We start from the raw sequence: 22,381 nt of genomic DNA, 5'->3' as shown, positions 1-22,381 counted from the left end.
TGTTTGTTGTAAGTGTAGAGTATAGTATATATATATTACATACGAATTTAAATAAACAAACACTTTTTAAAAATGCCCTCATTTGCAGGTAGTTTTCTTTCTATACTCGAAACATGACATTTATCCCGGGTCAAATTGAAATGTTGTTAATTTTTCATATCCTAATTTATAATTTTTGTTTTTAAACAAAAATTTTCTTTGAAAGGAAATAAATTCAAGTAGATTTGAATTTAATGGAAGCTTTTTTTTCAGTCTTGACTGAAAGATAAAAAATAACACAAGTGTAATTTCAATATTAACTACATTAATAATATTACTGGTGAGTGTTTTTGGGACGCCTACTAACAGCCAGCTTGAGTCGAAATTAAATTCCATGTTCTGTAGAAATTCTGTGAAGTAGTTTGTTGTAAAGTTTGTGGTGACGGGACAGTCCAGAAAAAAGTGTTGTGTTGTTTCTCTCGGTGCGGGTAGATTCCGGTCCAGCTTACAAAGTGTACATTCTGGAGATTCTAGCCTAAAATTTGAGATATTAGCGTTAAAATAGTTATAATTGTTTATGGACCTAAATGCGAATTCTCGTATATTTATTGGTAAGAAGGAAAAAGTCCATACTTTTTGCCATTTACGCTCTCTCTCTATGTCAAATTCTCTTATTTTTGCCCAGTTAGACCTATTTAAGTAAGACTTACACTTTTCTATCCTCTGATCATCATTTGATAAGAAGTAACGAAAATGTTTTGACTTTACATTTGTCTTTAAAAAAAGTGAACTGATTTTAGTTTGGGGTTTTGAAAGTTTACACCTATATAAAGCAATATTGTGCTGAACAAATCCTCGAAGTCTCAAAAATTCCATGTAATTGAAGTTGACCTTTGATTTGATGTTAAAGTTTCTATAATCTAGACATATATTATCAATATTTAACAGGTCTCCAAAACAAATTGACTTAATATCATTTTCATAGCGTACCCATGTTGTTTCTGTAAAAATTGCCCTGCTTACAATTTGTTTTTCACTATTACAAAAGAAATTATTTTAAAAAATTCTCATATCTTTTATGTTATCATGGTTTAGCCAAAATGAATTTGAAAATATTATATATGATTCAATAATTCTAGATAAAATAGGATTAATATTCTTATCTAATTTTTCATTGAAATAAAATGGATCATTTGCTTGACATCTAGTATTTTTTATTTCTAAAGCCCAAGTATCTACTATAGATAAGGATTTTTTATACAATAAAATATCTAAAGAGCGTAAAAAATCTATTACATTTGGTATTCCTAAACCTCCATTTTCAACACTTGAAAAGATTTTAGATTTTGCAATTGGTCTACTTTGACATAAGAAGGAAATAATGAGATTTTCAATTTGCAAAATTATATCTTCAGATGGAAAGACAACTGCCCCTACATAATTCAGTAAAGGTAACATGAATCCCTTTATAATTGCAATTTTTCCAGGTGTAGTAAGGTAGAAAAGTGCCCAAAAATTTCTAACTTTTGACATTTTAGCGACAATTTTGTTCCAATTATTTTGCATATTAGACAGTTTTGAATCAAAATGTAAACCTAAAATATCAAAATCATCAACCAATTCAATACCAATTAAATCCAATTCCAGAAAAAAATCATTTGATGGCTTCCTTCCTATAAAAATATTATTATAAAACTTTGGGGACTAGTGTAATAAACAGCCCAATGTCCTTCCTAAATAAAACTGCAGACATTAAACATAAAGACCATGTAACTGCATAATTTTAAAACAAAGCATTACCAAATGACAGACGGATAGGCTACTTGCTAATTCCGATTTCAATTGATTATAAGAACATCACGTTGTTTGCATATTGATTTTACCTTTCCGCAGTGAGGGAGGAGACATTAGGCTGTTTATAACACTAGTCCCCAAAGTTTTAAAGTTATGTGTTCAAAGGTTTTAAATACTAATTTTAATCTACACAAGATAATTTTGTGTATTATCATTGGGGATGTACATCAATTTATTGAACTTTGTATTATCCCTTATATTTGTAATAATCTATAGTTACATTAAAACCTCGAACATAAAGAGGTTTAGATTTAGGTTTAGCCCCCCCCCCCCTCTCCCCTCCCCATCATTATTGCAATAGAACTTGAAAATATTTATTATTGACTTTAATTCAAAGTCTGAATAGCTATTTCCCAATATACCTATATTTTTAGTAGCGAAGCTACTCTATAATTCACAATGTCCGTTCTTCCGTCTGTCCGTCCGTCTGTCCGTCCGTCCGTCCGTAATTAATGAATTGGGGGAAACGTGATTTTCTCGGCTCCTATAAAAGATAGAGAGCTGAAATTTTTTGACAACATTCCCATCATTAAGGAGCACAATTAACTTTAAAACATCAATTGCGGTCGGACTGCTTTTTAGCAGGTTTTAGGCTATTTTTTATATTTTCCAAATTTTCCCCATATCTTTGGTGTTTATGGTCCGATTTTCAAAATTTTTTCTGCTAAAGATATCAAAATTAAATTTCCCGTCATTTGAAGAAAACAACAATGACGGTCAGACTGCCTTTTTGCAGGTTTTTGGCTATTTTTATATCTTTCACATTTTTCCCCATATCTTTGGTGTTTATGGTCCGATTTTCGAAATTTTTTCAGTTCAAGATATCAAAATTAAATTTCCTGTCATTTGAAGAAAACAACAATGACTGTCAGACTGCCTTTTTGCAGGTTTTTGGCTATTTTTGTATTTATCACATTTTTACCCACATCTTTGGTGTTTATAGTCCAATTTTCAAAAATTTTTCAGTTAAAGATATCAACATTAAATTTCTGGTGTTTTAAGAAAAGAAACAATGGCGGCCAAACTGCCTTTTAGCAGGTTTTTGGCTATTTTTATATGTTTGACATATTTCCCCATATCTTTGGTATTTTTGGTCCAATTTTAAAACCTTTTTCCATTAACAGTTTCAAATTTTTTCCCCCATTGTTATGTGCATCTAGTTGACTTTGACTTGAAAGGTATTCTGTCTCGTAAGACACTACCGCCCATCTCTACACTTCCTTCTATGTCTGGCTAAATTTTGTACTGTGTACTGTAGACCACAGTGTTCACATGGGGCTCTTCTGGACCTCGGAGCTTGCCCCTCATTCTCTGCGTCAGGATTGCACTTCTTCTTGTGCCTGGCAAAGTTAGACTTGCTGACTATCTTCTCACATTTATCACATTTCTTTCTGTCTGCGTCGATGTATGATCCTGTACAGCTCTTCATGTGTGTTGTTAGATTTGACTTGTAGTCAAAAATTTCTCCACATAAATCACATGTAAATTTCATTTTTTGACTAGATTTCTCGTGGACTCTCTTTCTGTGGTTAATGAGACCTGTCTTGTTTTCGCAAACAATACCACAGTTTTCGTAGGTGCAAATAAAGTTGTCGTCAATGTTGTCTACCGGATTTCTAGGGCCGCTTTCTTCCGGGATTCTCTTTCCTTTCCGTCTTTCCCAGGACTCCAGGTACTTCATCCGTTCCTGGACTGTTGCCTTCCACACTTTCCTGTCCTCTGTCAGCTGTCCGATCTGTGTGTAATCTATACTGGCTTCCCTCAGTAGCCTCTTCCAGTACAGTATGGTTTTTCTCTTCTTTCCTGGAACTTTGTCAAATGACTCCAAATCTTCCATCCAGCCTAATACTACTGCTTTCGTCATTCTGTCGTCATCCATTCTGAAAACATGTCCAATCCGTTCCATTACTCGTTTTTCAATTTTCCATCTTACACTCTTCACGTCCAATTCGTTTCTGACATCTTGCATGTTATAACCGTCCTCTTGCATCTGAATAAGTGGGGGTTTGATTTTCTTACTCCACAGCCACCTATATTTTTTGTCCATTGTGCTCTGGAGTTGCTTGATTTCGCTCAGGTGCCATGTCCTAGTCTGACAATCAAAAAGTAAGGTAGATTCAACACAGGCCTCAATGATTTTTGCCTGCATTTTCTTGGACAATTTAGAGCCTTTTAACCTGTTTTTGACCTTAAGCCAGGTGGCTCCAGCCCTCTTCTTTCTCTGTTTGGTGTCTTCACTCTCACCCATGTAACATCCAAGCATTCTGATCTTTTCACTATCCTCCCTTCCGAAATTTAGTGTCTCCTCCTTGTCATCATTATTTCTCTCCTCAAACATGTTCATGACCTTCTTTGTCTCGTCAACACCCTGATTTAGCTCTTTTTTCTTTCCAGCAATTGTTGTGTCATCAGCAAACAGTCCTTTGTCAATCTTTATTCTCTTAGCTTCTGAATTGTTGGGTTTCTCCCATGTTCCAGTGCTTGGAAAGGCACTGCCTGGGATCCACTTGAAGCTGATGCCTACCTCCATATCTGTCTCGTCCGCTTTTCTTTTCCTTGCTTTGGCTCCTATTCTCATCACTACTTGGTGAAAAATGTTGAATAGGACTGGGGATGATGGGCAGCCTTCTCTCAGTCCCCTCTGTGGTGTCCAACTCTCGCTTGTTCCTTCTCTGCTCTTGATTTTGTACATTGTAGTCTCATGCAAGTCAGAAATAACTCTCAAAGCTTTCTCTCCAATTCCGTATTTCTTTAAAATTTTCCATAGTGTTGGTTTATTTACTCTTGGGTAAGCTTTCTTCAGATCTAACAGACGGGCTCCTGGCATTTCTCCTTCGTCTATGTTAGTTCCTGCAGCTGTTGCTCTGTTAAGTAAGTCTCTGGTGTCCTCTTGTATCCTAAACATGATTTGCGTAACATCTGCTGTTGATCTGTTTTTTCTAAAACCGGCTTGGTCGTCGTCCAGTAGGTTCATTTTCTCTGACCACACTCTTAGTCTGCTGGCCATGATTCTGGCAAGAATCCTGGAACCCATAGCCAACAGGCAAACTCCTCTGTAGTTGTTAGCATTGTTTCTGTCGCCTTTCTTGTATAGTGGAATCACCAGGCCAATTTTTAGTGATAGATCCCACTTTTCAGCCCCGTTTTCAAACATATACTGAACCATTTCTATAACCTTTTCAATAATTTCTGGTCCTCCTTTGAACAGGTAAATTAACCTCACTCCGTCTTCTCCAGGTGCTGACTCTCTCATTTTTTTCATCTCCTTTAGAATTTCTTCTCTCGATGGAGTCTGTTCCAATATGTCCGACCATAATCTTGCTTCTTCAGTGTTACTTATATCTTCAACTAGATCTGCTGCTGCTTCCATGTCTTCAGGGTTGTTTTCAAATCTATCCTTCGAGATTTCCTGAAAATGGTTCTTAAACTGCTCTTTAGTCAAGTTGGTGGAGTCTGGGGCTCTAGTCATACCTCTAGTGCCCAACTCTTTCAATTTCTTGTAAACAGCTCCAGAGTCACCTCTGATCCCGGCTTCCTCACACTCTGATATTATTCCGTCCCACCATTCTTTCTCCCACAGTCTAGTTTTTCTCTGAAGGTCAGTCCTTGCTTCTTTCAGTTGTGTTTTTATCTGGTCTAGTTCTGCTTCCAGTCTTTCTATATCAGCGGCATTTCTTTCTCCTTGTCTCCTCTCCATACAGTCATTTCTCTGGGTAAGGCATCCAGTTATTCTGGCTCTCAATCTCTGTATTTCCTCGTCTCTTCCAACCATCCATGGGTTCTCAATCTTTTTTTCTTGTAAGCCACATATGTCCTCAGCAGCTTTTGTCACAACTTTTGTTATCTCTGTCCAATTCGTAGAGTCTTGCGGCATGTTCAGCCGTTCCGGCACCTCCAGCCGTTCCGGCACCTCCAGCCGTTCCGGCACATCCAGCCGTTCCGGCACATCCAGCCGTTCCGGCACCTCCAGCCGTTCTGGCACATCCAGCCGTTCTGGCACATCCAGCCGTTCTGGCACATGCAGCCGTTCTCGTTCTCTTTCCTCCAGTAGTATTTCTACTCTGTGTCTGTATCTAGTGGCAATGACCTCGTCTTTCAGTTTCTCCCAGCATATTTTTGGTGTCCGTTTTTGGTTAAATGGTATACTCTTCTTTGGTTTTTCTATGGTCAACGTCATTTTCTTTGGTTTGTGGTCTGACAATGAGTTTTCTCCAACTGTGCAAATTTTTCTGACTAGTTTATGTCTTTGGTTATTGCGCATGAGGAATCCATCTAGTTCATACCATCTTCTAAGGGCCGGGTTGAACCATGTTCCTCTCCTTTTGTGATTGAAAAAACTGTTTACGAAACATAAGTTGTTTTCTTCACAAAACTCTATCAGTTCTTGACCTTGTCTGTTTGTCTGTCTCAATCCAAACTTTCCACACACTCCTGCTCTGTCCTCGTTGGCTCCAATGTGTGCGTTAAAGTCTCCTCACACTATTAGAACTTCATCTTTGTTTGCCCATTCTGTGTGTACTCTCAGGTCCTCTCTAGCTTCCTCTATTTCTGCTTCATTGTTTCCCTTCCACACTGGCATGTATGTGGCTGTGAGGGAATGTCCTAGGGATTTGATAGAAATTGTTCTCTCATTGTATTTGGTGCGTTGGCCATTTTCACACCAAGACTCTAATATGCGACCCCTTAAAAGTATTGCAGCTCTGTTGGTGTAGGTGATAGCTGTTAGGTTTTCATTTTCCCCTAACCAAATTGTCCCTTGACTCTCGCTCTTTACTTCAGAAATTAAAACTGCGTCCCAATTGTTTTTGTTAGCTCTGTCTGCCATTGCTCTCAGTCTCCTTCTGTTCTGTTGTCTTAGTGATACTCTCTGAGCATTCCAGGTGATGATATTTAGGGCCTGGTCTGTTCTCCTGTTCTGGTCAGTATTTTCTCTGGCTTGTCTCTTTTCTGTTCTCCTAGTATTCCTCCTTTCTCGTCTCCGTCTCTTTCCCTCCTCTGTCTTGTCTCTGGGTCCTGGGTTGGGGTGGATTGTCCTTAGTTTTATTTTAATCTCAGCCTCTGTTCTTCGTCTGTCTTTGGTAGTAGTAGTTGAAAGTGTATTGATGGTCTTAAGCCGACATGTTTTTAAAGAGGGAAAGGATTTGGCTAGTTTCCATTCCCTCTGTTGCCAAAAAAAGGTATCTGGCGGTTCTTTCTGCACGAAATACATCTCCAGACTTCTCCTCCTTGGCCTCCTGGCCTGTTTGCCACTCCCGGGTGGGAGTGTTCCCGCTTGCACCACTGGGAGGTCTGACCATACCACAAGCATGTGCATCTAGTATGTAATTTACTTTAACCATCTTCATCATACAAAATAAATCAAGGTTTCGTGTTTATTTTCTCCAATAAATCTATTCTTGATTTTAATAAATACACTTTAAATCTACTTCTACGTATTCCCATCCACAATTTTTTGTGCTTCGCTACTTATGGATGTTGTCATCCTTGTTGTGTCTTTATTTAATTGAATTATATCTTAAGTTTTGACTTTAAAAGCGCATTTAAAAGCTTTTTCTTACAAACTTTTCGTGCACCCACCCTCAGAAAACGCGCTAAAAACCCCTACGGGGGCGCGGGGGGGTAAATGAAACCAGTACAGGCGATTATAATATGTCTTTGGGCAATCAAATATCGTATTTTTAGCCGGTGGCAACCTGTGAAAACATGTTTCCTCTAACTGTCTACTTAAATGTTGATTATAAAACAAACAAAAAAAAAACTAAAATCTTAACTTCAACTAGAATTATTTAGGACTTATTTCTTTAAATTGTGCTTTTTTCTTTTATATTGTCAAAATACATGTAGTTCATGACTCACCTGAAGTTATTTTGTCTAATTACGTTAATTCTAAGAGATTTTATAATACTTTTAAATTGTTGGTGAAATACAAAAAATATACCTTTTTCTGTAAGAAAATTTTTGCATTTCTTGACTTTCAGGCATTAGAAAGCTTACTTAAAAAGCGTATTTTTACGATTCCTTTGAAACCTGATGTACATTGGGTATGATAAAACTCATAGAATGATTAAAACTTGATTTGGGGGTGGTGAATTGAATCCCCTTGTTGCCCCTATGTGCAATGGTAAAATTTATAGTGGCCTCTTATTGGCTATTTTTTTTTTACATCATAATCAGTCAGACACTTTTACTGTGTTCGATAACTTGCAACTTTTTTTTTTAAGAAAATGACCTCAAAGAAAACTGATGAAACAGATGGTTTACCTAATCAGCTGGGATTATCAAACCCAACTGACTCAACTAATCAGATGGTTTTAGCAAAGCAAGCTGAAGATATGACTAAACAGTTGGAATCCAAGCCAGGAGAAGACTCACTGCATCAGTTGGTATTATCAAACCAAGGAGAGGACTTACCTCATCATGTGGCATTATCAAAACCAGAAGAAGACTCAACTAATCAATTGTTATCATCAAACCCAGAAGATGACTCACCTCACCAAGTGGCATTATTAAACCCAGAAGAAGACCCAACTCATGAATTGGCATCATCAAATCAAGCAGAAGATCTACAATATTTAAAGGTACATTAAACTATTCTAAGATAAAAATTCTTTTGTAACAAAGCAAAGTATTGAGTGTAGTTAGCTTTTTGATAACCTTAAACATCAGCTATGTGCTAATTGTGTATAAAAGAAACTAAATTTCCTAATATAAATAAAACTTTGATGAGAGCCATATTATAATATAGTAGGGAAGATTTTATCCATACCCAACCTCCACCCACCATGCTTCCGCAGGCACTAAGTAATTATAGTTTAAATTTTATTTAGGTTGAAACCAGGGAAAACCAAAGCTGCAATGATACTGTATCATTAAACTTAGGAGAGGGGAAAGTTAGGTATTCAAAGGTAATATTTTCTTCATTATTCACATTTGTCAATTACAATCTTTGTATTGTGTCTTACACTTCTGTTTTACACATTCTGGACAGAAATTTAAAAAAATGTGACTTTTAAATGCTAAGATAACAACAAACCTCTTATTTGTGTTCTAATCTACCACAGTCATCTAAAATACAAAGTAGCTTGATGTCTGTCCGTCTGTATGTCTGAAGCTTAAGATCTCTGTAACCGCTGAACCAATTGAACTCTACTCTTCAGGGAATATACCAACTGGTCCTGTGATTGTTTTAAGCTATTTTCATGGGGGTTGAGACACCTTCAACCCCCACCCCCCCAAAAAAAATAAAAATTAAAAACTGAACAAATTGGGTTTCACCCTTCTTGGAATATACCTACTGGTCTTCTGGTGGTTTTATGCTATTTTCTTGGGGAGTGGGTCACCCAAAAACAAAAAATCCCCACTTTCAAAAATTTACATTTTTTTCATTTTTGTAAACAAAAACCAGTTATTGGGGTGAGGGAACCCCACACCACCATAGAGCGAAGCCCCCATTAACCCCCCCCCCCCAAAAAAAAAAATCACCATAAGAAAAATAAATCGGCTTTTTAAAATTTTAAAAGTTGACATCTTTTAAAAGGTATTAAATAAATGTACAGAGGAGAGTTTTAAATAGATAAAAGTATATGTTTTTTTGCAAGACAAGAAATGTTGCAACAGAGAAACAATTTCGCTGCATTTTTGATTAAAATACAAAGGATGAAACTGTATTTCAAATTTATTTTATTATATTATATATTATACACATTATTCACATGATGTTTAGATTGGTAACTGAATAATGACACACAATAACAAAAAGGGGAGGGGGTTGGACTTTCATACACGACTTGGGGTGAAGGCCCTATATGCTAGGGGCGAAGCTGCTAGTAATACCTAAAATACTAAAAAAAAAACTGGATTATAAGTGTGTTTCACATTACAGGAAGAGATCAAATCTAGTTGCAAAGATTCTGCTATAGAAGATAAAAATGGATTTATTGTTGATAAGGTATTCCTGTTTCTTATCCATATCAGTGAGTGCCTAATCAAGTGATCATGAAGAAATTTAAAAATAGATGATTGATTTACAAAATTATTTTTTTCTCTTAACACAGTAGGAATTATTAAAATCTATTCATTTAAAAAAAGTAAAAGTAAGAAACATTGAAAAATATTGCACCACTTTCTAAATAAAAATTTCTGTAATACACTACCAAAATATTTCTTCATTTTGAAAAATTTTTAGGTTAAGGAAGGATACTTCACAAAAAGATATCCAAGGTAAGCATTTTATGTATTAAAAACAAAAATTTAAGTGTTAATGTAATAATAATAATTTAAAATATATCTTATTAATTAGTTGTTTTTAAAAGTAAAGCTGCTTAATATTGTGTGTTTGTGTGTCTATCCTCTGCAATGCACTGTTGGCTATAAAGAAACAAATCTTATTATTATTTTTAACTTTAGAGCAGAAATATGCTCAAATAAAAACATTTTATTTTGTTCACACATGCTGTACATTAAACATTCAAATATTTAGAAATATATTAGAATATATTTGTTATATTTCACATAAATTATTAATTTAGAATTAAACCTGTAATGTTTGTTTGAGGGTGCAGGGAAAGTGCAATTCTTCCTATTTCTAGTAGCAAAGATACTGTATAATTTGAAATGTCCCTCTGTATGTCTGAAACGTTTTGTGGGAAACGTGATTTTCTCAGCTCCTAGAAAAGTTAGAAGGCTGAAATTTTTTGGCAACATTTCTATCATAATGTAGCATAATTAAGTATAAAACATCTGTAGCGGTCAGACTGTTTTTATGCAGCTTTTTAGCCACTTTTAAATTTCAAAACTGATTTTCTTGGCTCTTGCAAAAGAGAGAAGGTTGAACCTTTTTGTCAACATTTCCATCAGTATGAGGCATAATTAAGTATATACATAAGGCTGCAACTTCTTGTCAACATTCCCAACAGTATTTAGCATAATTAAGTAAACATCATCAATAGTGGCCGGACTGCTTTTAAACAGCTTTTTAGCAGCTTTTACTTTTTGCAACAGATTTTCTCAGCTTCTACAAAAAATACACTACTGAAACTTCTTGCCAATATTACCTTCTTTATGCTCCATACTTAGGTATGAAAAATCTTTGGTAGTCTGACTGCTTTTAAGCTGCTTTTCTTTTAAAACTTTCAGACATAAACCTTATTTTTTTTAAGGTTTCGCGATTTTAAGTTTTTGCATATATCTCTCTTTCTTTTCTTTATTATGATAACAGTTAATCAGCTCTATAAATCATTTTGTCCATCTGTATATTTTATTATAGATTTTAGCTTCGCTACTTATGGATGTTGTCATCCTTGTTTAATTTAATCTTTGTTTTACCTTTTTAATTTTTTTCTCTTTTTTTCAACTATGCCCTAACATCTAATACTATTTCATTTCAACCAAATTGAACCAAAAAGGATTTTATTTATTTTTAGTTTGGTAAAACTATGGAAATTGATGACTTGGGCAAATTTTGTGTTCTTGGTTCTTGATGTTTGTTTGCCTGCCTGGGATTTTACCAGTGACATCTTTGTTACCACCAATTACTGGATCAATTCTAGTTTTAATTGGGTAAGGAAATTTAGATATATTGAATTTTGATATGATAAAATAATTCCATGTTTAGGTGTCTTATTGCTTAATACAAATATATATTATATTCATTAATATATTTATCTTATTTTGCAATATATAAATATTATCTGTTATTTGTTTTAGAATGAATATGTAGAGTATACTCAGCAAACAGGAAATGTTCAAATAAATATATTTTTTTATTTTCTTCTCTCCGCGGATAATCTACAAGTTTTAGCAGCACCGCTTCTCAATAACTGCTTTTTTTGACTAATTCAATGATTTTCTAGATAAGTTTCAAAACTTCTCTCCAATTTCCTTAAATTATCAATAATTTAATACAGAATAATTTCTATCCATCTAATAGAAGCCTAAGATCATAGAAACCCCTGAACTGATTAGGCTCTGCTCTTCAGGGAAATTAGCTGATGCTTCCCCCCCCCAAAATAAAATCACCAAACCCAAATTATTGTTTACACTTTATGCCTTTAGTTTAGATTGTTATAAATTTGTTTTGCTAAATTGCTATAAATTGATTTAGATTACTGAAGGTCAATAAAGAGTGGTAGAACTAAAAAATTAATGATTAAAGAAAAAAATAGAACTTGTAATTTAAAATCTTTAAACAACAAATAAATAACAACAAAAAGGAAAATAACACCATATAGCACAATTTATATGCAAAAAGATCTAAAACAGTTTTAGATAAAAATATTTATTTTACTCAGAATATGGAGTATAAAGGATTTAATTTTCAACATAAACAAATATTATACTTATAAAATGTGTATCTTTCTATATTGTTAGCAGAGGGCTTATGGAATTAATTTAGATAATTTGTTTAATTGCACATTCAGAAGTTGCCAACTACACATACAGATATACAAAGTTTGGTAAAGAACAGACAAATTCAATTGGATTCATTGCATCAGGTTCTCATTTCATTTGCCATTTTTTTTACAAATTTTATAAGACTTTATTCAAAATTTTTACTAACGTCTTTTTACCTTTTAGTTTTCATATTAGTCCTACCAAGCATATCACTTATACTGGATTTGTTATTAAAGAAAACTTGGGATTGGAAAAAAATCTTGTTGGCATTTTTTTATCAGCCTGTAATGGTGTTCAAGGTATTCAAAACTTTATAATTATATAAATAGATTTTTTATCCAAATCAAAATATTTATGAAGTCATTGACTGCATTTAACCATCATTAATTGTTTATAATAAAAAAAAATATTTTGCTATGTTTATTCAAAAGCAACTCATATAAAATTCACTCAACCCACTTAACCTTTTATATTCTAATTTTACAAATATATTTAAATCAATTAGATATGTAAATATTAAATCTTGCTATTATTTTGGGCACAAAGTTAGAATGCCAATAACTTATTATATCTTTAAAATAAAAACACAACTTTTTATAGTCAAAATCTCTCAAAAAATTCAGCCTATCTTCTGTGACTAAACATAAAATCTGGCAGCAAAGTTAAAAAAACTAATATTTTACTGTAACAAACTAAAATACTAAAAAGTGATAAAGATAATATAAATTTTTTCTCTGTAATATACATTAATTAATGTACTATTGATAAAGTACTTTACAAAAGGATGCTTCTAACATTATACCCAATTTTGCTTCTAGCTTGTGAAATTTAATATTAAAATTTTGTGTGAGGGTTAAAAAAATTAAATATTTCAACTGCATAAAATGTCATTTTAAATGCCTATTGCTTTTTGTTATTGAAGCTGGATGCTTCATATTTGGTGTATTGGATCTACTTGTGGCAGTGTTTTAGCATTTATGTAGTTTATTTTCTACAGACTTCCTTTAAAGAAGTACATTTAGCAAATGTCTAGATACTTTACAGATAAACACAGTCTTAATAATTATTAAGGGATTACAATGTTTTATGAATCCGCATGATGATAAAAAGAAGAAAGAATATCAAAGAGAAAAGGTAACTTTTATAAATCAAAATAAAAGTAATATATTTCCTGGTTTTATTAAAAATTGGTGTAAAGACTATTTGCTTCTCAATCCCTTTAAGTAAGAAATGACAGTATAGTAAATTTCCAGGGATAAGGGATAGGAAACCTGGCCATTAATTAGGTACCAGCCTAGATTCTAAAGGGATATTGCAACTATTACAAATTCCTATCAAACTGATGGACGCTCCCAAGTAGCTATCGCTCTAAACCAATAAGAATCGGCCTGTTTGTAACAACCAATCACCAATTGGCGGAAATTTTAGAAGCAGACAATTCTAGAAAAAATAATGATTTTGTCTGCTACTAAAAAATAAATATAAATGGTGTTAGATCACATTAGCTTAATTATAAAATCTGCTTAGAGTTAAACATTAAAAAAAGAGCCATATAGAAAAAACAAAAATAACGGGATTATTTTTTGGAAAGAAGGTAGCTACGAATTTTCATTTGGTAGTTTATAAATTAGATGTTGTATTTTGAATTTTTAAAAATTAATACGGAATTGATACAACACCTTAACCCTAATATATGTACAATACAACACAGTACAAATCTATCACTACGTAATAGTATCCAAAGAACTTGATAAAATGTTACCCAAGTGCATATTAATTTGTTTATTTTGAATTTTAATTAGCAATGAAATTTTCAAATAAAATTTTTACTCAATAAAAATGCAAATAATACAAACTAAAATCTGTCTGAGGGAAACCCAACGTTAGCTTTCTGACAGTTCAATTACCAAAGTAAAAGATAAAAAAATTTTGGGAGAGAAAAAACTTCATTTTAACAAAAGCCATTAATATATAGGTTTATAAAAAATTATGTTTTTTACTTTAAACTAGCTACCTGAATTTGATTCTATACTTTATCTACTTTTCATTAGTGTTTTATACGAATCACTGCGCCATCCCAAAACTGGTTTATTAGGCTAGAAATAGGCCTAGGCTTGAAATAGGCCTGAAATAATATTTTCTTACGTTTCCCATCCCTTATCCCTGTAAATTTCTAAAAGAAACTATATTATTGTAAGCTCCATAGGATCTCCATAGGACCATATCCAACTTGGCGACCATATTCATAGAATGTTTAATTTACCCTGTGATTTTTTTAGGTGGAGTGTATAATGTTTTTAAAAACTGTTTTAACCTCATTAATTTAGATTTTTATTACAGTTGTATGAGGTATGTGTTGAATCCATATTGCAACTTTTCCTTCAATCTGGTATCATTCTCTTCAAAATATTCCTAACATTACCAGGCACTTATGAATTCCTGGATGACAGCAGTTATTATCTGGACATTATCAGTATCACAACATCAATAGTAACAATAATCTGGGGGCTCAGCAGTTACAAAATAAATGTGACCCAGATAGAGCAAAAGATTATTGACAAGTTTGTTCTGATGGTTAGGAGTTCTGTGGATATTATTGCAAGGTTTGGTTATAAATGACTCTTAACTCTAAGTACACTTAATTTAACTGTAGATAAAGAATAACTTCTTTATCAAGTAAATTGTTTTTTTTTATTTAATATTCAAATCAATTTCTACTTTGAAGAGGTAAATTTTACACTTCCTTGCCTTATTCAAACCTACCCACCATTTATTGCAGAAAAGTTTTAAAATTCCTTGAAAATTGTCTCTAAGTAATAATTAGGAAGATGGAACATTGTTAGAGGAAACATTGGATATTAATTAGTTTTTAAGCCATAGTGGAAAGAATTTGCGTAGACTTTCCTATATATAAACATTATTCAATATTCATTTAGAAAGCTTACACGTAAAATGCTACTTGGATGTTTGCTTAAAATTGACTTAATGGATAATATATAATATGTATAACTGTTGGCTAATAAAATTCTTGGAAAAAAGTTTAAATAATTCGAGTTTTTCTAATATTTGTTATTTTGATAGGTTGGCCACAATGGTGAGCATTATAGTTTTCAGCCTTAGCTGGAAGTTTGGAGTATTCATAGTAACTTCTTCTTTGTGCTTGATGGTGTTTATCTTTCCCTCACTGGCTACATTGTTCAATGGAGTACAAAGTTGTAATCATGATCTTGGAGACCGCTCTTTTCTGTTTATTCCAGTACCTACCTTTCACCAAAATATTTTTTCTGAAAATTCCAAAAAAAATTCTGCAGAAAATATCCAGAAGTCCAGAATTATAAACAAAGTAATTGCTTGCATTCTGATTGTATTGGTTGTTGCACTGCAATATCTGATTACAAAACAAGTCATTCCATTTCTTCCACCAGACTTGTGGTAAGATTATGATTATAATTTCCAATGAAAAACTCAGGTTTTGAAATCTGATCATGTATGGTCCATAGACATTTTGGATCATGGAAAGAAAATGAAGTTTCAGGTTCCGTCATTTTTTCACATTAGCCTTTCTCCTATTTCTAGCCCCTGCAGGGGGCTCTAGCCCTGCTGGGCATATTTTCTAACCCTGCGGGGCAATCATTAATATTTACTTAACCTAACCTAACCTAAAATAACCCTTCAAAAGCTACTGTGAAAATAGATGAAACTGGCAACTTTGTTTTCTTTCCATGATCCAACATTTTCTTAGGCTTTCTGGTCAGATTTTTTTTTAGAATTGATCAACTAACAAACACACTCTTAATACTGGTACAAAGATAAAAAAAGATTTATTTTTTTCCATTATTACTTTTTAAAATTAATATTATGTACCTAGATATTCATTAATCATTGTTAAATACATTTAATTATTTTCTTTGGAAAAAATAGTTTATATATTTAGGTGGAACTGTGCAGAAAGAGCCAGAAAGTTACAAATTCTTCAGGAGATTCTGTGGATGACAATTACCACATGTCTTGTGATATCAAGTATTGAATTTATTCAATATTTGATATTCAAGACATGTTGGGTCAATTTCTTGTTTATTGAAAATAATAAGGTCACTCAGGAAACAGTAGGAAAAACTACAGGTTAGTCAGAGGAATTTTTTTCTCATCTAAGACACCTGGAAGACCACAAAAACTAACAAAGGACATCTCGGGTGGGTACGATGCCAATAAAGATGAGTGTGCCAAGAAATTGTTTAAAATTATAATAAATTTTACCAAATCCCCTAAAAAATGTTTTTTATCCAAATATTTAAATACTTCAGAAGTAATCACTGATTCATACATTGTTTTTTAGATAGAAATATTGGTGATATGTTTGGAATTAAAAATTTGAAAAGGTAAGAATTAATTTTTAAAAATCATTGATTTTAATATTTTGTTTGAGAACAACAACTTCCTAGCAGACTAATTTTGGAAGATCTTTTAAAGTATAGATAATTATCAAAATATGCAGTTTGATCTAGGCTGTAATTTACACTGTGATTCAGATAGGTGCTATCAAAAGTTCTTTTAATATCTTCAATCTTTAGAATTCAACTTGTTTTTTTAGGTGGTTTTTCAAGAGAAGAGTTATTGATTTGGCTGCAGGTAGGATTTACACTGTAAGCAAAAGATGTTCTGGTGGTTTCAATCTCACAATTTATTATAGGTAGTAAGGTAATATAAATAAGAAATTTGTATGATCCCCCCCCCCCCCCTAAAAAATATTTATGTGCTCAAGTCTAGTATTACAGTTACAGTTACATGTTACTATGTTTAGGTTTTCTTCTTCTTGGTTTCATCATTACATCTTTTGTACTGTCAATTATGGAAACTTCCAAGGAATCCGGATTTGTTGAAGTCCAAGAAAACATAAATAGAACAGCAATAGATCAACTAATGCAAGACATTGAAAATGCAATTGCCAGGTAATTCATGTTAAAAAAATAATATTCTAGGGCTACAAAAATATTCATTAATTTCTTGCTTAAATATTATTTTGACTTCTATTGTATATTCCATATTAAAACTTTTTAAACCTATTTTTAAAATGTATATCAAAAATATAGAATATATACACCTGTAGAATCATATTGCAGAGCTAAGAATACAAATAGGCCCCCAATTAACTTTTTTGGGGAAAAATCTTTATAGATTCTAAACACAATATTAATGTCTACAGTTTTATGCCTCCATCATAACTTTTAGCATAACAGGGATATATTATATGAAAAATGGAAACCTAAAAAATCTTAATTTTTATTATAGTATAAAGGTTTGACATAATATATGCGATTTCTTCATGATTATCATGATTATAACAGTAATCATATTTTTTTTACACTTATAGATGTTGAAATTAAGCTTTTCAAGTTTATTTTTAAACACTTTTGATATATATTGTGATTTATTTATTATTATGTCAATTTTATATGCTAAAAAAATCTTTTTATCCAACATAATTTTCGACTTTAAAAGGTTTACTTGAAAAAAAAGTAAACAAATTACAATGCAATGTAACTGATATTTTTTAAACACAAGAAACAATTATAAATTTTTAACTGCATTATTTCAAAGTCTATAAAACTGTATATTTGTTCAAATTTTTTCATTCTTTTTATTTTTCAAAAGTATGTATCTTTTATGTGTATAGTTTTCATTCTTTTGATATTAACCCATTAGTGCCGAACCGGGCATTAAAACCCGGTTCCGAAAAATGGAAAAAAAAACGGTTTCCGGCTTCATAATTGCATCATTCTCAGTTGGAATCCCCCCTCTACTACCCTGGCTTTCATTTCCCCTGGAGCAGGCAGTTTAGCTTACTTCCGTTTTCCGGTATAGCTCAACAAAATTTGAAAATCATGAAAATTCAAAATACCCCTTCTAACTTTTTTGTTTTTATAGTAAAGTCGCTGATTTTTTTTGTGAAATCTAATGTATATTGACAAGTACATCTATTTGTGAATTCAATTTATTCAAATTATTATTTTTTATATGATTTTTTTATCGTTTTTTTACGCCCTGTTATGACCCGGTTCGGCTTGGCCATAAATACCCGACAGTTTTAAAACCCGGCTCGGTTTCGGATTTATTATCCGGTTTTAACTTTTCAACCAATAAAAATAACAGTTTACGTCATTAGTAAGGGTTTGAGCCACCCTAAAAACCCTAGTAATCTCTATAGGTGTCACCCAATAGTTTTATTCTCGTTTTCTGATATGTAACACCAAAATTTTGTATGTTCTTTTTTTGTATTGTGTGTCTTTTAAAACTTCGAGCAACGGGTTTTTTTTACCCGAAAACGGCGGCACCTATAGCCGAAACACTAAATTTGAAATAAATCGCTTCGTATTATACTTGTAGCTCTATAGATTACATGAGGTTGTGTAGTTTTCAATTTCGTATCGTATCAAAGTTCTAAAAAGTGGTCATCTCACCTTTGGCGTTTAAAAATTACATTTTTTGATTTTTGGTCGAAATAACCGGGTTTTTACAGCAAAACCGGGTTTTTACAGCAAAACGGGGTTTTAACGCCGGCGGAAACCGCTCAAAACGGGTAATAATGCCTGGTTGGTATTTATGGCCGAACCGGGTTTTTTTGCAACTTTCCTGTGCACGCCACTAGAGCAAAACAAAAAAATACGAATTCCGTTTTGACCATTATAAAGCTTCCCTGAAACTTTCAGCTCGATCGGCCCATAAAAGTGGCGCTCGGCACTAATGGGTTAATAAAATAAAAAAAATATTTAATGAAGTAAATGGCCCCCCTCTATGTCTTTGACCACAACTCAATAGATATAGAGTAGCCTGACTACTAGGATAATTAAAACAATCACCCTGTTGGTGCGGAATAGTTATTATTTTACACAATAGGCAAAACAATAGATATATAAGAATAGATCTATAAGCATATAAACTATCCTGTTATTCGGTTAGAGCTCCTATGTCCAATTGATATTGCGCATAAGCTAACAACATCAAAGACAAATCAGAACTAACTAAAGACAGGACATCTAGCTATATTTATAGATGTTGACACTCTCATGCAAAGACAGCTCTCAAGCTTTCCAAGCATGAATTATCACCATAATAAACATACCTATGATGCCACAAATAACTTAATATTATATTTCATTCAATGAAGATAAAGGTGTGCACATAATATCACATTAATTATATTGTAAATAAGTCACTTTGTGAAAATACTCTTTTTAAGATTTTTTATCTGTTAAATCTGAATCTTCATAGTTTGTATGTTAATTCATTGATATATTGTAAAGAATTATTTTTAATGAATTAATCTAATTAAATCAAATGAACTAATTTTATTCTACACTAGAGTAGACTATTAACCCATAACGGTGGGGGGGGGGGGGAGAGGCGTTGATTGCCCCCCCCCCTCCCACTCAGGTGTTTTCTATCTCATTTTCTGTGTGTGAAAGATAAAGAGCCCAAACTGCGTGACTTTTTAAGTGTGGGTATGACACATAACTGAGAGTTGGATTTTTTTTAATATCTCCATCCTGGCGGGCACAGGATGCCAACAAAACTGGCAGGGTCATCCAGGTAAAGAGCAAAAATATTTTTTTGACTTAAACAAAGCATTTTATCTTACCAAATACTAAAATATCCTCTAGTATTACATTTTAAACATAGGTGTTAAAGTCAATTTCAGGTTCCAGGTATGATCCTGCAGGTCCTGATCCTCCAGGTCTTCAGAAATCTTGACTTAGAGACTTCAAATTTTAAACTTAAGCTTTTCTTTGCCTACTGTGGCGGCTGGCATCTGCCAAGTACAGCTGCGGCCGCTGAAATTTATGTTTTGATATTTCAAATATAAAATTTACATACAGACATTTTCTGCAAAAAAAGATTTTCTTCTAGCTTCAAAATTAAGAAAATTACAGCCGTTTGAAATTTTTAAGTAAAAAAGGACCTAAAAAAAAGGTAGTTAAATAAAAGAGTGAAGGAAGTTAAAATTGACTTTGAATTAATTAAGGTCGGAAATGTTTTGGAATTTTTTTTTGCTTAGACAAAACTATATACAAAACAAGACTTATTTTATTTAAAAATGTATTTACATTAATAACAAAATGATAACAAATAATGATAAATTTTATTATATAACATTTTAATCAAACATCCTGATTTGAACTTGTTCGAACCAATGTTGAACTGAAATAAAAGATATTTTTACTTAATGTTGAATTTTCACTGATTTACCCCAGTGTGTGAATTAAATTTGACCTTAAATACCCTAAATTCTGACGAACGTGGTTTTAACCCTAAATTCCCCAAATCACAGTGGGGCGAATTTTCTCTTAAATCTAATCAACTTGTCTTAAATCTGAGTTTTAAGTTACTTTAACTGTCCCATTGCTTAAATAAAGAAATTGGATTATGCTAAATAATATTGAGTATTATTTAGTATTCACTTCAATGGAAATAATTTAATTAATCAACCTTTAACTTTATAAATATATAGCAATATAATAACTTAACAAATATTGTTCACTTCAGCTCTGATTAGATTAGACGTTGCTGTATCCATACAAAATAACCCAAGGAAATATTATAAAATAAAGAGACAACAAGGAAGGTCATCAACTTTGTTTTACAATATGATATATATAGAAATACTTTAAAAATTAAGGAAGGACAAGTAAGGTCATTCTTTTTTTCTTAAAATACCACTAATATATTTCCAAGAGCTTAAGTACTATACAATAGATAAACTAAGATTTCAACTGAGCATCAAGAACCATAAGTAACTTAAACTTCAAAAACGCAACTGGTTCTATATAATGTTATTGAGAACTGTTTAAAATTACACAACTTTATTTTCTTTCCTAGTTAATCTAATGCGACTATTACTATAATAAAATTCTGCTTATTGAGTACTAAGCCTCTTTCTTATAGTAGACGAGTACGTAAACTGATTTGTTGGTCAGCTGTTGCTTCCTTAAATAGACTTTATCATATTAAAAACTGGTTTTCCGTACACAATTTTGAACATTTTTGTATTAAATATTAAAAAACGCATATTCTTTTAAAATAAACGATTTCCTATTATTTATGCAATAAAAACGTTTTTTAATAAAATTCATAATTTTCTCATTTTCCATAGATTAATAAAAAAATAGATCAACAATAAAGTTTAATATTTCTCATCTATTAAAATTACGAAATAAGCGATTTTTTTTCTGAAACATGAAATTCATCATAAAACAGGGGACTTGCACAAAAAATATTTGCCCTCTAGCTCTAATTTGAACTGAGATAATACCTGACCAATTAAGGTGCGGCAAGGGGCCTGACTGTTAAGGGTTAATGAAGTAAAACACTCTAAAAGCTGTTAATTTTACCCCAAAATCAAAGAATCTTAAGATCTGTAAAAACTTTCTCAGTCTATGTTAAAAAATAAACTTTAAAATCCCCTAAAAAAGTTATTTGGTGGTCTATTAGTAATAGCTCTGCAGTGTGATTCTACAGGTGTATATTTTTGATATACCTTTTAAAAATAGGTTAAAAACAGTTTAACAACAAATTTAATATTTTTTTTCAGAAAGGATTTGATTTCAAAATGAGTTTTAAAATTCAAATTGCAGCTGATATTTTTCTCTTACTTATTCTAAACTTTTAGACTAAATAAATTTAGGACCATTAAATCCAGCAATTTACTAAATATTTTGAGACATTGAAACATTAGAACTAATTTATGAACTTTAATATTTAGAAATGAGAGTGCATGTGAACTCTTGGAAAAATCACCAGAAACACTAGGAAAGTATTTATTAAATTATACTTCCCTGAATCTATTAACCCATTAACGAATCATTAGGACCATTTCTTCAAAATTTTAAGTTTCTAATCTAATTTAATCTAATAGTGCAATAAGACATAGTAGCAAAACTAATGTAAAATCAAATAAACCCTATACATGCCTTAAAAATGTATTTATTTATTTTTTTTACAAAATTTGCAATGATTTTGCTTCAATTTAGGCCATAAAAAATAATTGGACCAAGGACGTCCAAGGGGGGGGGGTGGGATAAAGAGGTGATTACCCAATCCCCAAACCGAATTTGGGGACCCCCAAAATATTGTCCATGTAAAATTTACCCCTACGTTGGGG

The 22,381-nt window shown here is 32.3% G+C and overlaps 1 protein-coding gene across 1 annotated transcript; it reads left to right on the top strand.

The window, feature by feature from the left end:
* Positions 1–7,931: 7,931 nt before the first annotated feature.
* Positions 7,932–22,076, top strand: LOC145306935 (uncharacterized). Its single transcript, XM_080149274.1, has 16 exons — positions 7,932–8,411; positions 8,661–8,738; positions 9,716–9,781; positions 10,019–10,053; positions 11,256–11,391; positions 11,539–11,569; positions 12,252–12,326; positions 12,409–12,524; positions 13,297–13,359; positions 14,566–14,828; positions 15,307–15,657; positions 16,160–16,347; positions 16,562–16,604; positions 16,817–16,854; positions 17,027–17,174; positions 21,983–22,076. Exons 1-16 carry the CDS (start codon positions 8,058–8,060, stop codon positions 22,074–22,076), a joined length of 2,079 nt encoding a protein of 692 aa, XP_080005400.1. The 5' UTR covers positions 7,932–8,057.
* Positions 22,077–22,381: the final 305 nt, after the last annotated feature.

This window comes from Acartia tonsa, chromosome 15, assembly GCF_053477335.1.
Source record: "Acartia tonsa isolate MP-2025a chromosome 15, ASM5347733v1, whole genome shotgun sequence".
NCBI classification, from domain to species: domain Eukaryota; kingdom Metazoa; phylum Arthropoda; class Copepoda; order Calanoida; family Acartiidae; genus Acartia; species Acartia tonsa.
Note: the sequence above shows the minus strand (reverse complement) of the source record. Positions and strands in the feature narration are given on the sequence as shown.

Excerpts from the sequence above, each read along its gene's own strand:
- LOC145306935 (XM_080149274.1), top strand. The coding sequence starts at position 8,058 with ATGACCTCAAAGAAAACTGATGAAACAGATGGTTTACCTAATCAGCTG. Across the intron at positions 10,054-11,255 it reads TTCACAAAAAGATATCCAAG|TTTGGTAAAACTATGGAAAT; the intron begins GTAAGCATTTTA and ends ATTTATTTTTAG. Across the intron at positions 12,525-13,296 it reads AGCCTGTAATGGTGTTCAAG|GGATTACAATGTTTTATGAA; the intron begins GTATTCAAAACT and ends ATAATTATTAAG.